The sequence below is a fragment of the Gymnoscopelus braueri genome, assembly GCF_963280865.1.
Source record: "Gymnoscopelus braueri genome assembly, chromosome: 2".
Classification (NCBI taxonomy): Eukaryota; Metazoa; Chordata; class Actinopteri; order Myctophiformes; family Myctophidae; genus Gymnoscopelus; species Gymnoscopelus braueri.
The window spans coordinates 28,492,047-28,515,721 of NC_137604.1; the positions used below are offsets into that span (position 1 = coordinate 28,492,047).

Below are 23,675 nucleotides of genomic sequence, written 5' to 3' on the forward strand. Positions count from 1 at the left end.
CATTGGCGAATACATTTCTTGGTAAGGAATTTATTCCCAGATTTTTGAAATATCCCCTGACTATTTGTTTTATTCGGACGCTTGCTTCTCTTTGACATTCTGCTTTTTCTTGTGGTTGGGCTCTCAAACGACGTTTTCTGTCAAGGACCCCTTGGCCGCTGACCCCATCGGAAAAGATGTGGCGATTTAAGGACATATGTATATTTTTGTGCTGAATTAATTACTTTTGCCTGGAACTCCCTGAAAAATCCTGTTTCTTTAAATGCTTCAGTAACTCTATTTGAAGTTCTCTCGTGTCTCTCCACTCCAGTGGGATGGAATGAACTAGTTACTTAATATGAAACAATAATAGTAAGGCCACAGACAGAATGTAGCAATAGAGCAGCATAACGGTTTTACTGGAAGAACAAGTCTACTCTTCATCAAATCCATCAGTGGCCCGCCCCGCAACAACTATGATCTGTAGGCTATAGGCTGGGTGCGTTCGGAAATTGCGCACCGGAGCCCACTCGCCTATTAGTTTGTATTGGCCAGTGTGCTCATTGCTGTATTTCCGAACGCACCCATCTCAGCTGCGCTGAAGAATTCAGCTCCCCCTTTTGTTACGCCTCTTTTCTTACATAACAGAACAGAATCACTGTGATCGCCTTAAACTTGTGGTAAAAACAAAAAAAAATACAAGTCTGCCGGTGAACCAGCCTACAATCTGATAATGCTGTCATCCAGGTTAGTGGACCCGTCAAGTGAATACACCTTTAGGCAGAATTAAACAGCAATACCTACAGTTTTGTAGATCTGAAAGTGTTGTGCGTTACAAGGATTGATGGATTCAACGGGAAACATATGGGACCAAGCTACTCCTTTATTGCATTTTATGTTTTTGTGAACTAAAGTTTTATCAATTGTGAGAGCTACTTTAGGCCTACATTTTCAGTTGCTTTGGACTGTACACTCTGTACATTTCAAATATCAGATAACTTAGGCTATTGTTGAACCTCCAACAGCACCCACAATAAATGTGTCATTCTTTTGAACAGATTGCAATTATAGCCTATTTTGGTACATTCATGCTAATTATGTAAACATTGTCTGCTGTTTCCTATACTGTTGTTGGCTCTACTGGTTCCCTGTCTTGTTCCCCAAAAATGAAAGGCATTAGTTAAAGGTGGTGTGTTAAATAGCTCTGTATTGTGATAGTCATTGCTATAGATTGTTTGTTCAAATCCAGCTCTTCTGCAGTGCAGTAAATACAAAATACATTTTCAGGTGGGGATACTAATTCCATCCAATCAGGAGAGAGAACAGGATGATATTGGCAGCTGACATGATTGGAACTGGAACACTGTCAATTGAAGCTGATAAATGGGTTATTTCTCTCCTAATTGGATGAAATTGGTGACCCATCTAAAATGTATCGAGCTGGAGAGACAGAGAGACCCCTGTTACTGAACAAACACTCTATACATGATTACTTTCTTAATAGAGCTTGTACTTTCTAACAAAAAGATAAAAGACGTTTAGTTTTGCCCAAAAAAATACCACCTTTAATTGCATTTGTATGTCAGCATGAAAAATTGTTGGACGAGTTGTCATAATCTGTAAAGCATATTTCCTATATTTATTGATAACTTAGGAAAAACCAGGAAAGTATGCTTTCAAAAAGGATTACCGTAAAAAGAAGTAACATGGAGTCAGTCTTAAATAATAATCAGGTTTACTTAATTATTTGCACAGGAGAGACAAGGTGGTACAGCATCAACAATATTCTCTACTGGTAATACAAAATGTTCATCAATATAACAGACAGTTTATCTTTCATTAAGCCCACCCCACAATATAATATCAACATGAACAGGGGCGAAGGCTCATCTTGGTGGCAAGGCTGTCTGTGCTAAGGCATCATGGATAAACTGTAGCCACAACTTTCATGGGTAAGAAAGAGTAGGCCAGGGAGCAAGGACATCTTATATCAGCAGTTATAGAACTGTCCCTTCTGAGCAAATACATCATACTTTATGCAATTATCCAAAATGATACAATACAATAATCATAATCTAATACACTATAATTATAAATTATCTATCATTATATATTAAAAGTTTTCTTTTATGAATTAATAATCAATTGCTCTGAGTCTTGACTTCCACCAATGAAGGGGAAGTTGTCACCTTGCATCCCTTATCCGGGCATGTCATAATAGGCAAACATTTGGCAAAAATAGCAGATCTAAAAGCTTGTAGATCAGAAGACACTGACAAAAATATATACTTTTGAGAGAGAAACTAAAGGATTTTTGTAAAAGTTACAGGCTTTTGCAGGTGATCTATTGTGTTGGTGTATATGAATTGTTTTGAGAAATGAGTTTACTGTTTTGCAAATGTTAAGGATGATTCCAGTAACACGGTAATCATAATTAGACTTTGTTCATGTTTCTCTATGTTGGTCATAGAGAAGCATGGATGATAGATTTAAGGATAGATAAAATTATGTACTTAGTTATTTACTTATACAGCGTGTATCACACACACACACACACACACACACACACACACACACACACACACACACACACACACACACACACTATACATGGTATAGATAAGCCATATAGGTAGATAATTTACATAGATTAAATGTATATAGCTAGATAAGATGCGTGATGGGTGACCTCATTCTTATGACAATTGGGTAATGATGTTTAATTTCTTTCAGGTCAATGAATATATCGTGGATTGTTTTGTTCTTCTACCCAACACTGCTAATGATCCTGGTAGGATTTCATGTATGTGTCTCAACTGAAACTGACACAGTAACTGCTCCACCAGAGGTTGCAGAATACAATGGTACCCTGTACGCAGCCTGCAAAATGATACCCAACTCAGTGCTGCCGAAGGACCTCCCGGTGGTGAACGGACATGTGCTCTTTCAGCAGCAGTATCCACAGGGAACACTCAAAGTCCTCTTCAATCTCAATGGCTTTCCCAGTGAGAGTCCAGCATCAAGAGCTATACACATTCACCAGTATGGAGACCTAAGCCAGGGATGTCAATCTACTGGTGGCCACTACAATCCACACAAGGTGTCTCACCCTAGTCATCCGGGAGACTTTGGCAATTTTGTCGCCGTTCAGGGAAGAATCCATAAAATGATCGACTGTGAGGCAACACTCTTTGGGGAACTGTCAGCGTTAGGAAGAGCAGTGGTTATCCACGAAAAGGTGGATGATTTAGGACGGGGTGGTGATAGTGGCAGTCTACTCCATGGGAATGCTGGACGGAGAATTGCCTGTTGTGTCATTGGTATCGTTTCACCCAGCCTCTGGAATCGGTTCTATGAGCAGATTGAAGTGAAGACAGATAATACTAACTCAAGTCTTCAAAAGTGATTTCATAAGGTTGTTCGATAATTCCCTTACAGAGAAATCAATACTGTCACATGACCAAGGCACCATTCATGTAAAACAAAGCAAATTAAAGATTTTAGTTGGCAACTTTTCTCAATGAAAATGATTTCATCACAGCTTGAATACGAGTCTCACACCGAGTCTGCAGTAACCAGTCTGGGGTTGGTTTGGTACTAAATAATGTTGTAGTCCTCCTGATACATAAACACATGTGTATTGACACAAATATACACAACAAACCATATTGAGGGCCAAGAGTTATGAATGCAAATGTTAATTCAAAACCATATTGGTCAGTCATGTCCATGGCAGCACATACAGCAAACTTGTCTATCTGTTGGTTTTATAGTATTGTGCATGAGAGAGGGTGGCACAAACAAAACCGTTTTTGGAAAATTTATTTAGCAGAAAAATATATTTTGTGCACATTCAACACACATAGGTAGCCTAATGCTAAATGTAACTGCTATCTAGTGAGTTATACATTCTGACAACAAGTGGGGTCAAGACAACTGTGTTTGAGTTTAAGTGGCATCATACTACTAACAACATATTTGACATTCAGTATATTCTCCACGCAAAATATGTCAATGTGAGTTTAATGTCAGACCTTTTTACAGTAAAACATAACATGTTATGGGTCAGAGAACTTTTCAACTTACCCAGTGATGGCATACAGTGAAAAATAAGTGGTTATATATATTTTTACATTTATTGCATTTAAATATATTCTTACATATTCACTGAACACTACATTGTCATGCACCATGTCACTCTTCTGTGGCTTCAGGAGTTTAACAATACTCTCTTCAATCACTACCCAAACCAAGGCTTGTCTTTTGGATAGCCTCATAATTGTAAGTAATAATGCTAATAAGTAAGTAGGCTGACCCTAACCCTCTCAAATTGCAAGTTCTATAAGCTACAGGTAAGAGCAATAACAACCAATGATGAGGAAAAACTTGCATTTAGGTGTAAGAGAAATGGCTTGATTCCTTTGTTGACATAACGCATGACTTATTAACTTCCACCAATGGCATGAAAAGCAGATCTTTTGCAAATATTTTTGCCAGTAATCAGTAGGCTTCATTGAAATCCAGACATTGGGGATGAGGGACAGAAAAACAGAGCGAGATTGGGAGAAATCTTCTTTCATTATCCAATGGAATGTTTGTTGAACGGAATTGAAATGACTTCTACACAAGTGGTTACTAGAGATCTTCAGACTTCCTGACTGAGCTGTACGGCTGCCACATCTGAATCTTCTGTGTTGTGGTGAAGATGTGATGTCTGTCTTTTATCAGACCTTATTACAGCAGTAGGGCCAGGGGTGGAAGATGAAATATCGATGATTTCCCCCATGGAGACGCAATCATTCCCAAAAGTCCCATCTTTCTGAACGCATTTATCTATGTTATCCTCCCCTTCTCTAGGGTTGGAATGCTCTGAAGGTCTCTGGAGATGGCAGGGAGCTTTCCCTTCCGAGCTTGCAGCAGGAGATGCTGTTAAACATCCATTGCTTTGTGACTGGTGGCGTGGTGAACCCTTGAACTCCATGCTGATATGTGGTTGGTTATTGCTCTCACACACATTGTTTGGTGTGTCTGGTTGACTGCTGACTAACGCTTCATCAGAAGACTGGCATGAGATGGTTTGCTTAGACGTCGTCTCTACACAGAATGGTGAGGATGATGGCTCGTTGTGAAGTTCTTCAGCTTCACCTGATGTTGGTGTCATTTCTCCCATTTGGTCTGGGGTCTCGGGTGAGCTCTGCTGACCGACTGATACATTTGATGAACCAGCCTCCCCTATGAGAATAGAAGACGTCATTGTATAAACAAATACCAGTTAAAGATGTATGGGTATTGTATCATCGCTGCTGGGCAGAAACCTTGTATGTCCAAAACCGTTACATTTCAGAAAGTTTAAACAAGTACCTGTGTTCTAAAGTTGTTATTATTTAGTCACAAGAGATTATTTTCAATATTACTTTCACAAATTAATTATTAAGTTATTTATTTATTTTAAAAAATTATAAAATATGAAATATAGAGATACAAGGTTTCTGACTGAAAGCGACACTACATGGATATGTAGGAGATTTATGAGAAATGGTCAGGTAGTGATAAAAATATGATCAAAATGAAGAATATTGTAAAAATGCATGAAGTCATTCACCTTCCTGGTTTTGAAGATTTGGCAACATATGGTTATCATTTAGGGTGATGATATCTCTCCTTCCTGTTGGAGAATTATGTTATTAATAACAACAAGCTTCAAATAGAAGACAGCTAAATTTAGTAATACAATTAATACATTAATTAATAATTAATAATCAAATTACTTAAAACCGCTGGCATGAACGTATCCATATACATGCAATTGTAATTTTAGTAGATGTGTGAAGGAAAAGGAGTGAAAATAAAATAAGTCAGCTGATAAGTCAGCCGTTATTACAAGTAGTTAAGTTATTGGCAGAACTTTTAGACATACTTCCATGTAATCCCAGAGATACATTGTAAGTAAGGCCTTCAGGAAGCAAGAAAGAAAAAGAGTAAAAGAGAAGAGAGGAAAGTAAAATTATTGCGAATGGCATGTTTTCCTTTTTAAACATACCTTATCACAACAAGTTACAATACGAAGAGACAGAATATTAGGTCAGTTACAGTTGAAGGCTTATGTGTACCTGGCAGGCTCCATAATCCAGCCACTTCCAGGGTCTTAAGTTTCTTCTCCAGCTCTGCCACTCGATTTCCTAGAATTCTAGCGACAAATCACAGGGTTTTTGTCAAAAAAACATCATCAGCTGGGTGTACTTTTGTGTTTTTAACTTGTCTTGTCAATTAAAATGACTCATTAGCCCAAAAGGTACCGTATGTATTCAGGCAAAATGAAAATATTAAGCCTAATTTATACTCTGTGTTATGATATGTCGCTTGCAGCGAGATCTGATTTTCTAGTTAACATGTTGTGATGTGACACGTTGTTAGCTTGAAAATCGGTTCTTGTAAGCAAGTGAGATCACTGGGAAATAGGGATGGATTTATTATTTTCTTCATGATACTTTCCAACCCAGCTCCTCAACCAAGTGAGGTGCGTATTCTATTCGTTTTTGTACTATGATTAAGGATATTATCATGGTAATCAAAATATGCTTAAAACTCTTAAAATGCCACTTTTGTTAACAACTTGCACCCCACTGAACCCAGCATCCACATTCTGGGGGAACATTAGCCAACATAGCAGATATACAAGCTCACAACATGTCACATTGGGACCCGTTGTGAGCTTGTAGATCTGCTATTTTTGTACCAAGTACAGAGCCAGCTCACGTACAGTGTATGATAGACATGATAGTTTCACGATAAATTAAAATCTCTGCAATATGATTATTGTGAGTTTTTTTTATCACGATTAACGATAACGATTATCGTCCCATCACATCCCAAATGGAGTAAGAATTGCTTTACTTATTGGTTTGCCGTTGGTGCTGAATGACCATATTCTTCTCATGAATGGTTTCCAGGAGGGCGGTGGCAAGGGACTTGAGGTCTGAGATGGATTGAGGAGTGACGGGTAGACTGCAACCATTTTCTTCGGAGAGTAACAATTCTTGCACTGCATATGCAAAATAATAATGGCAAGTTATAGTCTCATATTTTACAATCAGCTGTATCAGTCCTTGCAAAAGTACATAATTTAATGATGAATTTAATGGATAGTGTAGTGTGAAGATTTTTTTTAAATGAAGTCCTGACCTTGCTTGGCAGAGAGTACTCCTGTGAGAGCACTACTATTGGGTTTCCCACATATTTTAGAGTTTTTCCTGCTTTCCAGGGCACTCTAGAATAAGTGAGAAAAAAGAAATAATACCACTATTAAAGGGATATTTCACTTTCAAACATGTTTGGGGTCATTTTACCATCTACTTGGGCTTTTGTGAGCACCCTAGACAGTTTTTAAGTTGCTTGATTCAGTATTTAGATATTTGATATTCAAATATTATTCTCAATATTTCTTAATAAATTAAAGGAAGAAAAATAAAAGGAAAATACCACAATGTTATAACCTCCCTCACATTTAAATGAAATTATTACATTTAAAGTCATACTGTGTAACATTTTCAATTACATTTTTTATATCTTTTTTCCACTTTCCACTTTTTCACAAGAACTATTCCACATAAAAATGTATTGTGGTCGTGATGCGACTACTCCTAGTCTAAATACTAGCTTTAGCTGTGATTGTATTCCCCCTACACTAAGAATACTCAAAAAACATGTAATATGTAGTACCTTGTACTTCATAATGTTTGTTTTGAGCATGTTCACTTCCTCCTGAAGTTGCTTGAAGCGCTCATGTAAATACCTGGAAGGGGTACAAGTGAAATTATTGCTTATTTAAATTCATTGGCCAGAATGGCCACCAAATGGAAGTGTGACCAAGTGTCTCAACAGGTCACACTATTCTGCAGCAGTATTCTGCCCTATTTTGTACTTCCTTCATCCAATGGTGTCATGCAGCAAAATTAGCAGCTATACAAGCTGTATAAGCTTGTAGATCGGTTATTTTTTCCCAAAATTGGGTTGCCAGGTTGAAAACGTTAACGGCGGTGGAAATGTTTACATGGCCTTGATGAGGTTTTCTACTATACTGCTAAGAATGTTGTGAGGCTCCTCTGCTGTACAAATCAGAAATTAAATAAAGCCACAAACCTGTTCTCCATGCAGAGAGCATCTATGTCTAAAATCTGTATCTCATCATTCCCCAGGAGGTGGTTCATTTCCAAATTTAGACGATGTGCCTTCTCTTGAAAAACATTGCGCTCTGCCCTTACATCTTGAAGCTCATCGGTTAGTGACTCCACACTATGTTCCAGCACCTCATTCTGTGACCAAGGCAAAAAACAACAACACAGATGTTTGTATTATTTTAGTCCATGCAGATTAGATTTAGTCTTAGCTACAGCTGCAGTATTTCATAATTTTTATCCCTGCTAGGCCAACATATGTTTTGCTAGTACCCCAGGCAGATTTTGTCCAAAACTCACCCAAATTCGTACACCTTATGTCTGTAATCATGTGATCAAGATGTATCTGTCAGATCTTTCAGATTCCATTCCCATTGGCAACAATTGGCTTTCAAAGTTTGCGAGAGGGGCACATAATGCCACAAATCATGAACGCATTGTCTGACTGGTGAGAAACTTTGCACACACACTCCCAGTAGTCCAAGGAAGATCTGTCACTCCAAATGTTTCAAATCGGCCTCGTTGTGGCACTATAACAGGTTGCAACCCAGCCCTGGGCAGGCCTGGCGGGCACACTTTTCTATTTTTATCACCAGTTTTTCTTTTAAATCACTGTCATGCTCAAATAATTTATAAAAATTATGGAGTACGCTTAAAAATATACCTTAAAGAGCAAAACATCTTGTATGAAGCAGATTGTGAGTGTTATAACCATTTAAAATCTTATATTACTAGTCACAGGTACAGTACATAATCACTTTTTTTCTAATTGCCTGCATTTTTGCCATTGTGTTCTGGATAGTTGGAATACAAAGTAGTTTTAAATTATTAGCACAGGTGGTACAGGCTGCAACTTAACATAGCAAGAGCCTATTCTGTTCTCTTCCTCGCTCTCTCACCTGTTCTCTCGCTGTTTCCAACTGCTTGACTAGGTCCTCTCGCTCATGAGCAGGGAAATGTCGAGCACCAACCTCCTCATCTCCTAGCCTCTGTTTGGTGATGGTCATTCGGAGAAGCTAGAGAGCAAGAAAGTGATTAGTAGTCAACTCAGTTTTTAATCGACCATGTACACATGGAGGAAACCACCCCAGTAGGGTGCATGATGCATGAGCAAAATGACCACCATGTGAATATAAACCATTCTTTTCTGCACAGTATATGCATATGTATCAGATAGATAATGGGATGACACACTAATGGGTAAATACATAAAAGCATACAATACATAACAATGTGATACAAAGGAAACATCAACAACAGGTCAGGTACGGTAAACAATGCAGACAGACGTAGTACCTTGTTATCTCCCTGGGCTTCTGCCAGTCTTTGGTTCAATTCCTTTACCTCTTCAGAGAGTTTCTTACTTTTTTCTCTGGAGTCTCTCAACAGCTGCGCTAAGTTCACCTGCAAAACACAGGTATATAGTGTCATAGTTTTACAATCTAGCTGGAACAGGATATTTAACGCGTATTTTTCCATTTGTTTGGATGGATGCAAGAATGTGAGCCACAGAAACGTACTTGATTCCGTTTCTCAGGAGGCAAAGTGGGATCTCCATCCTGTAAGTGATGAAAAAGGAGTAGAAATTAGACATTATCACACACAGTACCTGTACTAAATGTTAATATACTAACAGTGGGGGTAAATGAGCTTTTTCCCCACTGCCTGATAAACTCATGCATAGATCTTACAATGATTTCCCTGTACTTCTTCTTGAGTCCTTGGTGTCGCTCTCGAAGCTGGTTGGCCATCAGTTGGTACTGGTCTCTCTCCTGCTGGCAGGTATCCAGCTCTTTGGATAGAATCAGAAGGGCCTCTTTCTTGCTTTCCAACTTCCGCTTGCAAACCAGGAACTGTAAGCAAACACAAATATTTTGGACAACATGACGTTTCAAACCCTCTAACTTATCGTTCAAATATCAAATGGTACTGAGTTATTATTCCATATTATCCCAGTAATTAAAATGTTTGGCAAATGCTCAATAGCTCTGCCTTATAAATTACAATGACTTATCTAGAAAAACCTGAACGTTAGCATACACGTTTCTCTGCCAGACAATCCAGAAAGATTCCATATGCTTCTCTGCTAGAGAAGGATTCATGGAAATCATGATAACAAGGGACTTGTCTATGGCACTATGGTTAGTCTCTGACTGTAGTGAAAAATAAAAACAATTACTTCCTTTATCCGCCTACTCTAGGGGGGAGTCTCCATAGAGATCAATGGTTCTCAAACTTTTACATTTCAAGGTCTCCCTCGAACTCAGTATACAAATGGAACCAAATGGACCCGTCTAACGGGTCCAGTTGGTTCCATTTGTATTCTGTCAGAGTTACAGAGTAATTAGACCCCCCTAAAGGAACGCCAATAGTCCCTGGAATCCACTTGAGGACCACAGCCATAGATAGAGCAAACAACATTGAGGCTACATCATGGAACATTTAATCCTGACTAATCGTATCAACAGTGATAAGGTTTGGACCTGAATTCACACAGCATGCCTGCAGGGGGCGACAGGCAACCAATTATATTAAATAAACACAAATTTACCATTAGCATGATAATGGTTCGATTTCAAATAGAACGATCACCCCCCACCCCTCTTCACCATTCTGTTGGCTGACATGATGCATGTGGTTCTCACCTCACTGACCAGTCCCTGCCAGTCACTCTCGCTTCTTCTGGACGGATCCATCTTTCTCTTTATCCAAAGATCGTCGTGTGTCAGTAGTGCATGATAAATGTCACTTCCATCAAGCGCAGCAGCGTCACTGATGCTGTTCACCGCTGGACGACAGAGGACAACATTGGATCAGGACAGCTGGCTGGGACAGACAGGACAGGACCTAGTGTCACCACTAGTGTTGCCAGGTCTTGCGAGAGAAAGACGCAACCAGGTCTATGAAAACAAGCCCAAAAGAAGCGACTAGGCCACATATGAGACCTAAACCTAGCCGACCTACAAGCTCACAACGTGCGTGAGATTTTTTCCAAAAAAAAAAATGGGGGGAAAAAAACATTTTAACAACACAAATCCCTGGTACATAATATTTGCAGATGCATGTGGGTCTGCAGACAAACACATATTAATTTGGGGGACCTTGACATGAAAATGTTGAAGAACCACTTGTTTAAACAACATTAGGAAACAAGCCCAAATAAGCAACTACACTTTAGAAACAAGCCCAAAAAACCGCAACCCGCAACTACCAATATTTACAAGTGACTTTACAGAAAAACAAGCACAAAGTCGCTTATAATAAGCGGACATGGCAATACTGCTAACTTCCGTTCCGTGAGCAAGGAGCATCAGCTTCCTTGTCCGTGAGGAGCAAGGAGGAGGAGGAAATAAATCCCTTTGGAGGTGCGTTTGGAATCATGTGGGATCCTCGTAAATTAGAACACTTGTAGAACGGTGATCTCTTAAAACAGATTCTGCTAAACAGCACAAGAGGGAATATGTTTTCCCTTTTTTTTTACCAGTTTCCAGTACAAGTTTCCCAGATTGGTAGAACAATGACTTCATTGGGCAGAGCACTTTTCCCAAACAGTGGGTCAGTATCCATCTTTGGGTCGCATTATGTCAAAATAATTTCATGAATAAATAGTAAAAAATCGAAGAAATTCCATAAATTAGAAAACGACACGTTGTGAGCTTGTAGATCTGCTATTTTCACTAGTTTGGGTACCGGGCAAACGTCTAATTTCTCTTTTGGGTCTTGACCTAAAAAGTTTGGGAACCACTGGCATAGCCTACTACCACCATGACATATCCTACAACATGAAGATGAAATAATATAAAACATGAAATATTCTGGCATGATTGCACAGACTACTTAACATTTAGGTCTGCAAAGTGTAGCCTACGTCAGCAGTTACAGAGGTAAATTAAAGGGAAAATACATCCTTGCATTTTACTGATGCCTGAAGAAAATAATGTATGCATTTGCAAATTCATAAACATTACTATAATAAAATCTTGCCTATGTGTGCATCCAGATTCTAGATCAACTGCATGGTCCTTAGAGCAGGGGTCTTCAACAGGGGGTCCGGGACCCCTAGGGGGTCCTCAGAGTTACTACAGGGGGGCCACCACATCTTTGTGTGATATTAACCACTTGAACCCTCGAATCCCTATTCTGAGGGGAACATTAGCCGCAGGCGTTGTGTGCCTGTATAGGCTATTTTCGGCAAAGAGGTTTGATGGACAGGAAATAAAGAGCAGACCAAGTACAAGTTTTCTAAGTATTGAGGGTTTAAGTGGTGATCTGTCTGAAAATACACATTAACACAAATCCAACACAACGCTACACAAGTCTATGAAATCTATGAAAAAGTTTAATCTGTAACACAATTTTATACAATATGTGGGGGTCCCTGCTTCATCTCTCTCTCTCAGCAAAGGAAAAACGTTGAAGGTCCCCTGCCTTAGAGGACATGGCGTGTTGGAGGATTGTAGAATGCAGCCCAGTCTCTGCATCCTGACTTTGAAAGAGAAAGAGAATGCACCACCAGGATGTGTAGAGAGAGGGTGTGGAGCTTGGATTTCCTGTGGTCAGTGCTGACTGCTGAGTTGGAGGCAGCAGTGAGGCCCGTCTCAGTAGGGAGGTGGCATATTGTAGGGTCAATTTGAAAGAGCGGAGGACAGAGATTCATCACATTGGATGATAAAAGCCTCCCCAACTATACAAATAATACAAGAAGGATTCATTTGGTTATTACTACGAGCATTTCATAATTCCATTATCTTTTTTAACTTTAGCCTAATGCATCTATGGCCTTTGCCTATGTTCAAGCAAGATAAAGAAAATGCCTGTTTCAGTAGCCAGGTGCTGACTGGCCTATACATTAGAAACTCACTGGAGCATTTTATGACACGCTCATGTTTCATGGTTTGTGGTGCTGCTGCAAGGTATAGAGGTCAGAATACTCAAGGTATAATCAAGAGTAAGTAATCAGAGCCAGTTGGCCACACCTTTGTATTTGTATGTAAAAACTGTAAGCTCCAACTGTAAGCTCCACTTGGGCGGAGGCGCGCCGCCCAAGTGGAGCTTACTATGAAACCGTGCTCGGGTTGTGTGTGTCTCCGTCTGTCTGTGTGCAGCCTGTGTGCAGCCTGTGTACAGCCGCGCCCCCATGTGACTCACGCTCTCATTGGCTGCTGACAGATCTCAGAGTGGAGCTTACTATGAAACCAACCCGATCGCCCCCCAAACACGGTGAAATAGCACGGATTGACAAACGGCAATTCCGTGCATAGATGACTAGGAACTCCGAAACTCCGTGCATAGGAGAACCATATCCCCCCCCCCCCATTAACTTCAATACGAGGCGGAGGCAGTCACGTGACTTTTTCTCTACGCTCTCCCCATCACGGTGAAATAACACGGATTACAAGTCCGTAAATACACAACATAACAATTAAAAAAAGACAAAGAAAAAATAGGGCTGCGTTCGCTTCCCGCGTTCGCGCGTCTTACTTGTTATTGAAAGTTTAATGTGCATTATTAATAAGGTTTGGGCTGACACCTTACTGGTTTTCTATTGGATTCTTCTTCAGAAACGTGTGTGTGTGTGTGTGTGTGTGTGTGTGTGTGTGTGTGTGTGTGTGTGTGTGTGTGTGTGTGTGTGTGTGTGTGTGTGTGTGTGTGTGTGTGTGTGTGTGTGTGCGTGCGTGCGTGCGTGCGTGCGTGCGTGCGTGCGTGCGTGCGTGCGTGCGTGCGTGCGTGCGTGCGTGCGTGCGCGTGTGTGTGTTCAAATTCACATGAATTTTAAGAGACATGTATTCGCTTAGAAGCAGCCCTGTATGGCCTTATATCATAAATATTGTCATGGGCCTTGAAACTTTCCATTGTTGCTTGCTTGCAGCTATCAATATAATTTTATTGCTGGAACAATTAGGCCTACTGTATGTATTGGTACTGTATGGTACTGTTTTCACTACAGTAGTAGAATGCTTTTCCATGGTCGTACAATGATATGGTATACAGTGTCCAGTTTTGTTTAGTTTTTATTCTTTATCTACTTAGAGTAGTAGCTGAGCACAAGTGTTCATTTCAGCAACGCCCTGCACATACAGTAGACACACACACACATGTAATTGGGTCCTGGACTTTCTGACTCACCGGCCACAGTCTGTCAGAATCCATGGCATTTCGTCCTCCTCCATCATCCGGTTCCCCCCGAGGGTGTGTCCTGAGCCCCCTGCTGTACACACTGTTCACACATGACTGCTCAGCTAAACAACCAGGCAACCATATTGTGAAATGTGCAGACAACACAGTAGTAGTGGGACAGATATCCCACAATGATGAGTCGTCGTACCGGCAGGAGGAGGTGATAGATCGAGTGGGCTGGAGTGCCGAGAATAATCTTTGTATTAACGTGGGGAAGACGAAGGAGCCGATAGTGAATTTCAGAAGGGGAGGCCATGTCCCCTCCCCCTGTTCATCAATGGAGCTATGGTGGAAAGGGTCCCCAGTTTCAAGTACCGTGGAGTTCACATTTCCAAGGACTTGTGGACCACTAACAACTTAAAGAAGGCCCACCAGCGCCTTTATTTCCTCAGGAGGCTGAGGCAGGCTGGCCTCAATACCTCAGTGGTGGAGGCTTTCTACGGGTGTGTGGTGGAGAGTACTCTCATCACTTGTCCATCACCACCTGGTATGGGAACTGCTCTGCTGCTGACAAGAAGGCGCTGCAGAGGGTGGTGAAAACCACCCAGAAGATCACCCACAGCAGTTTGCCTTCCATTGAGGACATCCACGTCAGCAGGTGCCAGGAGCACTGTGGCCTGAAAGGCTTAAATGCAGCTTCTACACAGGGGCTGTTAGACTAATGAACTCTATGCCCCACTTGCACTTTTGCTGTTCTGGCATTGCTGTGCTGTTATACAGTATGTCATGCTGCCATGTTATCTCGTTTTGATAAATGCTGTATGCTACTGTTTTTAATATGCTGCTAGATTTCAATTTCACTGCACCTTTTTATTTTTATTTATTGATAGTTATTTTATTGTACACTGCTGGTCCTGAGTATGATTTTCATTTCATGTGCAAGCGTGTAAATGACAAATAAAATGAACCTTGAATCTGAGGTGGTGACCATTCACAGACATGCAAAAGTGTCACTTTTCAGCTACAGTCACCTTTTTGAACCCAAATAGGGCAATTGTGTGACACCTGACCCGAAAGAAAACAACATGTTGTCACCTTTTTCACCTCGGGACTGTTTGCATGCCTGCATTCACTTCCCCACCCAGATTTTTCCTGCCGGTCCGGGGAATCGAACCGGGAACCTTCCGGCAACAAGTGTGCTTCTCTAATTCAAATCAGTGTCCAGCATCTGTTGAAATAGTTTTGTGCATTGGTTCTCAAAGTGGGGTCCGAGGACCCCCAGGGGTACTTGGGGGGGTTCTAGGGGGTCCCTAGGTAAGTTAGTTAATATAGCATCAAAATCAGTTTAATCACTTTAACCCTATGTATATATACATCTGTTATTTGAAAATAGCCAGTCTACAAGCTCACAATGCATCGCAATGCGTCACGTTGCGAACTTGTAGATCTGATATTTTCAAAATAATTAGGAATATTTTTGAAACATTTTGATAACACAGATCTTATATGGCGGTCCATGGCACAAAATATATGGGGGTCTGCGGCCTAATACATATCAATTTGGGGGTCCTTGACATGAAAAAGTTTGAGAACCACTGGTTTTGTGGATATGCGTGCATTTTGTTAAACCGACAGTATGGTTTACCTTTATACCATGGAAATACAATGGCATGGTTGTTTGGTCACTGGCATGATGGTACAGTATGTGGTACTTTTATACTTTATACTAGGAGTCATTCATTGTCATTATGTTTTGGTGCATTTCTAAATTATTAGATTCTTACCCTTTGTGGATATTTAAGACATGGGACTGGAAACACCATTTGTTAATCAGCATATTAATGTATTAGTCATTAATGTAGCACACAAAGCAGCAGTTGACAGGCAATCAATTATACATATACATCATTATGAAGAACCAGCCATTGCTTTTAAGAGCAGAGATATGAGGTTGAGAAAACTAAGATTGATGGGACAATTACCGGTCAAAAATGTGCCAGTCATTTTAAACTGCATTGGTTGTACACAAATGAAATGAAAAGAATAAGACATTTTCAAATAAAGCAAAATTTGATATTTTAAGACAACACAGCTGTGGTGCTACAAGGCATTTCAGATGGTGTAATAACAGCATACAAAACAATTCAGAGTAATACAATAACACATTTTGCATAGGAATCCAGAGTAAATTATAATGACATTCTGTCTTGCAATTAATCAGGCACTCGGTCTACAGTAAGAAAGCTTAATTTCTTGCTGTTCATCGTCAGTAATTAATGTTGATTATCATTCAATTGTATTTGTGGTTAGTACATAAAACCCCTTTCCCGGATTGAATGGGTTAATAAAAATGTCAACTTCCTAATGATTTAGCTATTTTGATTAAGAAGAAAACCTGGACTGGATCTGCGGATCTGGATCTGGATCTTCAAATAGTAAAATCAACAGGAAGTTGACATTTTTATTAAAAAAGCAAACAGTACTGGGTTTGGTGATTTGATGAATCAGCTTTGTTTGCGTTCGTTTACAGGCTAAAAGACAGCGTCCAGAACGGTTTTGCAAGTCAATGGGAAGCATATTTTGAATTTACTTTTTTTTTTTCTTGCCCACCTTTGGGCAAGAAACCTCCAGTGTTCTTGCCCTTTAAGAACACAACCTCACCCTCAGAGGATGCCTTACAAAGTGTCTAGTGTGATTTCATATTTGCTAAATGTCATATTTGTTGTTAGAATTGAATTATGAAGGTTGGCTACATCTTTTCAGTTAATCTCAATCATGTCACAAAATAATTAGCATGCCGGTTATATTGCAAATATTGTCATTGATTTCTATTGCATTGTCCTTTGGTTTCAAACTAGCGAAAAATATGTTGCCTACTCTTGGCTTATCGTTGCACTTAATTAACTATACCACCATGATTATAAACTATACCATCATAATCATGAGATATGCATAGGCATTGCTAAGATATTTGTCTTAGATTAAGTAAGCTGCATCTTATGGCATTTAAGTATGATATACAGTAGTTGTGATGTCTTTCTCATACACCTATCGGTTGCTGAACAATTACCAAGAGTAGAGAGAGGTGTTACATTATGTTGCTGAGTATTATAAGCTAAGGTCTACAATCATATGTTCAAAAACCATTGATTTGCCCTTGAAACTGGAGGAGAAGATGAAATTCCTTCGGTCAGTGTTCACCACAGTAAATGACCGTGGTGACTGCACATAAATGTCCTTAAACTTGCCAAAGGTTTTGGTCTCAGAGTCCCAGAGATAGATTTGTGTGAAAGAATAATCACTGCCCAGAGCTAGGTAGTGCCTGTCTGTGAAAGTGAAAGGTTGGAGGATCATTGCTCCACGAGATGGTAGGGCTTGGACCTCAGAAAACTGCTTGCTGGTCCACTTGAGAACTTTAGAGTCACCAATGTAGCAGGTCATTGCCAGATACAGCTCACCTTCAATCTGAAAAGCTTTGACTGCCACTACGTCATCAACATTTGGGATTTCACTTTGATACATGAACTTAAGGGTGCTTTTGTTCCACAGGTAGATAACAGGTGCCTGGGAGCGACTAGCTATGATGAGGTGGGACTTACCATCCATTTCAATGTATTCAGCATCTGTATCCCGGAACCACTCATGGAGGTACTGGTAAGAGTAGAAACCAGTTTCGTTCCTATCTGGTTGGTCCATCCATTTGTACAATGTAGAAATGCCTGCCTTAGAGCTGTCTATTATCACAAAGTACCAGTCACCATCCATTTGGAAAACCTCAATGTCATTTGGTTTCGAGATGTTGAAGACCTCAATGGTTTGAAATTTGGAGAACTTGTTCTGTTTGTCATCAAACTTGTAGATATGCGAGCCACCGAAGAGCTGAGTGACGATTATCAAGACATGGTCTTCAATCAGGACTGACTTGCATCCAACAACAGACTTCCCTGTTGCAAAATGATTGTCGGTTACAGTAAGTCGTAATGCTAAAATCCATGAAACAAGTCTTGACCACTTAAACCCTATATACTTTGTTGACCAGAGTCCTCCAGGGTCTATACCCGGCACCTCCTGTTTTCGTTTTACACTAAATATCTTACAACAAGCTCACAACACGTCGCCTTGCAACTCATTATGAGCTTGTAGATCTGCTTTAACTACAGGATGTTGATGCCGAATATGGATGCTAGAGTTAAACTGATCAACAAAATAGGACCAAAACTGCTGATGAATGGATGAGTGACATTTATGCAATAAACTGTGTTCATGTACTGTTTATATAAAACTAGAAAAGTGTGCTCCTAGCACAGGTCTCCGCCAGGCCGGGTTGCCTACCCAGGTCCCGCAAACTTTGGTCATAACCACTTGGAATGGGATCTGAAAAATCTAACTTATACATCTTGATCACATGACCCAAGAGATAATGTGTACCGATTTTGTTGCTACTACTCCTACAAAATCTGTAGGAGTAGTAGCAAAAAGTGTATTCTGAAGAAAACGCACTATGGCAGAAAATGTAATCCGGCACAAACAGCGCCCATAAGTTGCATCGTGATCCAAGGAATCCAGGGGAAAAAAGATGTTTATTGTACGACCAATGGTTCAAGAATTACAGGCCAAAACATGAGGTGGACTGTTGTAGCGCTACCATGAGGAGATTTGAAAAAGTTGGAATGGAGGATCTTCCTTCGCTTAGTGGGAATGTGCGTGCACATTTTGCCAGCAATCTGGCACTGCACTCATAATGTGTCTGGCATTTTGTGCCAAACGGCAACCCCCACAAACCTTGGAAGCCAATCATAGCCAATCGGAATGGAATATGAGAAATGTGACAGATACGTCTTGATCACATGACTACAGAGATGAGGCCGATTTGAAAAATGTGGCGTTTCTTCCTTGGCCTAGTGGGAACGTGCGTGCAAATTTTTTTTTTACATGACTATAGAGATAATGTGTACCGATTTGCGTGATGTTTGGACAAAATCTGTAGGAGTAATATCATAAGAGAGTGTGCGTGCATAGTTTCACGCTGATCAGTCCAACGGTGCCGGAGATTAGCTGTACACAGACGGACGGACACACACACGGACAGACGGACAGGGGCGAAAACATAGTCTCGGCCACGCCTTCGGCCTGGCGGAGACAACAATTTAGAAAAAAATAGATGTGTCACAATAATGACAATATGAACCTTACATTAACATTATAACATGGGGTTTGTTATACCTGTAATGTTATCAAAAGGCCTGAAATTCAGTTCAACGTGATCCCATTCCATGACCACACAGCTATTGGTATTGGGGGCAGCCATGGCTACATAGATGTCTTCTTTACGGGAGAAGATGTCTGCTGACATCGATTGGATAGGAATTGACTGATGACGGACAAAATCTGTGAGACAAGGTTAGTAAGATAAGCAAAAGAGTGTTAAGACATCAAATGTTTGCTCATCAAATGAACATATGTTTCATGCTGTAAATGTTTTCCCACTTATATTAAATGTATATGGCCTTGATATATGTCTCTACATCTACTTCAATCCCATCCCAGCAATGTGTTATTATATCCATTTGTAACTCCTACATCAGTATTTTATTGTGTTGCTAGAATGATGGTAGATCTAGCAGAGCTGCATCATATCACTATGACAATTTTGTGGTATACTGTAGTTGACAATTTCCCAGTTTTACCCCAAAACTATGTAGCTGCAAGGATAAGAACAGACACTCTTTGGTATATGAACATCAATTATGAATACTTTCAATAAAACTACAATTTAAAAAGTAATTAGAGGCAGAGTATAAATAAATGTTATAATGTGTACTGAAAGTGAAATTAAATAACAATTATCATAGTAGATACAACATTTGGATAAAAGAGTGCATATTCAAACGGCTCCATTTGGTGCCATTTGTAGAATTTCATAATAACACACTGAGAATGTTATTATTGTGTAGTGTGTGTACATTTTCAGGAGTGTGCTGGTAGTGCACCATTCTTTTTCACAATAGTTTGTTTGATATGTTGAGGTGGTGTATTTTGATTTATAGTGTATACGTCCCTGTGACTGAAACAGCTTCCTGTAGCACATGGCCATTTTACCTGTGGACATACACTCGCCCGGAGCAATGGGAAGGTCATTGAGCCGCTTGCCCTTCATCTCGCCAGGCCCGTTGCAGTAGACATCTGATACAGTGGCATTGGTGTTCTTCAACCACATCATCAGCCACCTGTTCTCACAGTTACACTGAAAAACATTGCCTCGCAGGTCCCTATGACACATTTGACAGGAGAGGTCATGATTTTATACACACTGAAAATGTACTGGCTGCGAGAAAGAAAATCATTAATCACATCTTGTACAGAGAATGGGGAATAATGACAATATAATTTTAACTCCCACCTACTGCCTGGCCTGCATAAGTCTTAAGAACTACTAGTAAATGTGGGGATTTTAATTCAGTTTACTATTAGTTGTGCTATGCTGATTTGCACATACATATCCTCATATAAAGAAAAAAAAAATAGGCTAAAATTCCTATAGTGGCCCCTAGAGGCTGTGCTGCTCCTTGCACCATCCAAACTAAAGTGTTTTGAACCGACCAACATTGACATTCTTAGAGCCCCATGCTTTCATTAATGCCTAAATTGTAAATTGTTCCCAGAACGGCAAAATTAAATAAAATCAAATATTATTATGAAGTGAGAATTTGGGAAGGGGGTTCAATATTGTATATTCAAGGTGGTTCAAGGTTCAAGGTTCATTTATTTGTCATGTACATGTTTGCACATGAAACGAAAATCGTACTCAGGACCAGGTATACAATAAAATAACAATCAATGAATAAATAATAAGCATAACATCCTAAAGTGCAGTGAATTAAAACTGAGCAGCATATTAAAAATAGTAGCATCCAGCATTTATCAAAACAAGATAACATGGCAGCATGACATACTATACAACAGCACAGCAAGGCATAAGGAATAACATTCACTGGCATCATGGAAGGGAAGGCCATGGGGCCACCAAAATGTGTAGGGTTCATCCTCCAGGAAGCCTGAATGTACTTAGCAAATGTCACAGCAATAAAACCATTAATGTTATAGATATTTTGTGTGCAAGTGGACATTTTGGCTTATGGGAGGCGGTAAAGTAAAGACCATGTGCTCACTAATATAGGTAGGGGTTATCCTCAAGGAAGCATGAATGCACTTTTATGGCAATCTTTCAATTAAATGTATTTGTGTGCAAGAGAACATTTTAGACTACAGTGGGTGCTAGGAGAAAGGTCATGGGGTTACCAATTTGACCAATTTCACAGTTAATTCCATGGCAATCCAGCCAGTAGGCTACTTTTAGAGATAACTTGTGTGGGACCAAAGTGATGGACGGACCTACCAACCGCCATAGAGCCACACCCTAATGGGGCTAAAAATGGATGGATCCATTTTTATAGTCTCATGGTCAAAATAACATTTTTCGCTGTGCAGAGTAACTATGCAAGTATCCATATCAGGCTATCTGAATGGCTATCTGTAGGACAAAAGGGTTCAAACAAGCACAACATGAGTCAGCTTGAAGTGTGGAAAACTCCTCCCAACAGCTTTTATTACAATTGCTTACTCACAGTTCTAGCAAGGAATCCAAGTCGAAGAAGAGGTTCCTTGGCAGAGCCTTCATCTTGTTATTGGCAAGAGACCTAAAACAGAAACATAGGTGGACAAGAAAAATGCAGTGATACCGTTTTGTTACTTTTAATTTATCAGTATTTTGGACTTAATAATACATCAAAATACAACAAAATACAACAACAAAGACTTACAGATGAGTCAAATCACGTAGACCTCGGAATATATTTTTGGTGACGGCCTCAATCTGGTTTCCCTCAATGAATCTTTTAAAGGAATATAATGTTGAAAGGCAGTGCAGTACAATGAAAATACTGATATTTTCATTGACAACCATTCTTTTCTAAATTAATAAATCTTCAATAATACTCACAAATATTCAAGATGAGGGAGGCCAGAGAATGCATCATCTTTGATTGTTGTCAAAGAGTTTGAATTTAGAAGCCTGTAAAATGCACACAAGCAAATCTATGACATTGCATCACAATTGCAAAGCTAAATTAGCCTATTACTTTCACACAATTCACCTACTTTGTGCATGCATGTACTGTGTGTGTGTGTGTGTGTGTGTGTGTGTGTGTGTGTGTGTGTGTGTGTGTGTGTGTGTGTGTGTGTGTGTGCGTGCGTGCGTGCGTGCGTGCGTGCGTGCGTGCGTGTGTGTGTGTGTGTGTGTGTGTGTGTGTGTGTGAGAGGAAGAGAAAGATACACAGGAAGATTTGTTGATTTGTGCCTAACTAAATTAACTCCATATGTCTAATTAAATCAATAACATTCAAGTCTTAGTTCAACTTACAGCAACTGCAGAGATGGCATGAGTGCAAACATTCCCTCTGTGATTTCAGTAACTGATCCATTTACTATGCTCCTGTTGGAATAATCACAACAATATTCACAAAGTATCATACTGTATACAAATCTAAATCTAAATTGATTTACGGCAGCATGATTTATAGCCTATACAGTATACCACCCAAATAGGAAGTGGCGTTTTCCTATCCAAGGAACAGCAAGGAAATAATGGCTTGTCACCTTGAATGCGAAATCGGTCGGCTTAGCCTATCATTTAGTAGACTAGTCCAATTGACTTTTGCTGAAGAAACGTAACGATCTACTTACAATGAATTGATATCACTCGGTATGGTCCGTGGAATCTGTGAGGTTCCGACGCAGATAATAGTCTCCTTGGAACAGGAACATCCTGAAGGACATTTGAAAATCCTTTTAGATTGAACTGCTGCTACACAAACGCACAGTAGAACAAACCCGTTCAATAGCCAACGCTTAGTAGATGGCATGTTGATCCTTGAACATGAATAATAATAATAATAGTGATAATAAGTGAGAGCGAAGTCAATACGAGCTGCCTCCCTCCCCTTAGGCTACATGAAATGCAGCAGTGGAATCCCTGACACAAGCACTTAGTGCTGCAGTTGCGTTCCGGAGGAACTAGGGCTACATCATCTACCATAAAACTCACTCACTCCACTTGGCAATATCGATAAATGATCCCTATTGAGCCTTGCTACACAAGGAAATGCGTGCCACATAATTGAATTAAATCTGAGACTCAATAGGTAGTACTAGTCGAGAATTATACGAAAAGTCTCAACAAGCTTGAAAATAGCATTTCAGGACCATGGACAGCGATCAAATTGATCGCAGAATGGGCATCGTTCCTCAAGTAGCCTATAGGCTAGTGGGGAGAGTGACCTGTGTTCAACGTGCCATGTTATCCATATGAATAATAGCCTACATTGGATGAACTTTGATTAGGCCTGT

General features: G+C 40.0%; 3 protein-coding genes across 4 annotated transcripts; 1 reads left to right on the forward strand and 2 right to left on the reverse strand.

Moving 5' to 3' along the window:
- The first annotated feature begins 607 nt into the window (after positions 1–607).
- LOC308077557 (extracellular superoxide dismutase [Cu-Zn]-like) lies at positions 608–3,495 on the forward strand. The gene is made up of 2 exons (XM_080418305.1): positions 608–726; positions 2,713–3,495. The coding sequence occupies exons 1-2, from the start codon at positions 713–715 to the stop codon at positions 3,383–3,385; spliced, it is 687 nt and encodes a 228-aa protein (XP_080274431.1). The 5' UTR covers positions 608–712; the 3' UTR covers positions 3,386–3,495.
- A 96-nt stretch (positions 3,496–3,591) lies between these two features.
- Positions 3,592–11,003, reverse strand: LOC308077369 (coiled-coil domain-containing protein 149-like). Of its 2 annotated transcripts, XM_080418037.1 has the most exons (13): positions 10,799–11,003; positions 9,845–10,006; positions 9,674–9,712; positions 9,450–9,557; positions 9,053–9,169; positions 8,119–8,291; positions 7,699–7,771; positions 7,162–7,246; positions 6,874–7,021; positions 6,090–6,166; positions 5,897–5,932; positions 5,582–5,644; positions 3,592–5,211 (listed from the first exon to the last, which is right to left on the reverse strand). In XM_080418037.1, exons 1-13 carry the CDS (start codon positions 10,847–10,849, stop codon positions 4,625–4,627), a joined length of 1,719 nt encoding a protein of 572 aa, XP_080274163.1. In that variant the 5' UTR covers positions 10,850–11,003; the 3' UTR covers positions 3,592–4,624. The 2 variants fall into 2 exon arrangements, with proteins under 2 accessions (XP_080274163.1, XP_080274164.1); XM_080418038.1 differs by lacking the exon at positions 5,897–5,932.
- Positions 11,004–16,696: 5,693 nt separating this feature from the next.
- LOC308077382 (leucine-rich repeat LGI family member 2-like) lies at positions 16,697–23,191 on the reverse strand (the record flags this gene model as incomplete). Its single annotated transcript, XM_080418056.1, has 8 exons — positions 16,697–18,214; positions 19,494–19,658; positions 20,370–20,539; positions 21,896–21,967; positions 22,091–22,162; positions 22,270–22,341; positions 22,690–22,761; positions 23,013–23,191. The coding sequence occupies 8 exons, from the start codon at positions 23,189–23,191 to the stop codon at positions 17,379–17,381; spliced, it is 1,638 nt and encodes a 545-aa protein (XP_080274182.1). The 3' UTR covers positions 16,697–17,378.
- Positions 23,192–23,675: the final 484 nt, after the last annotated feature.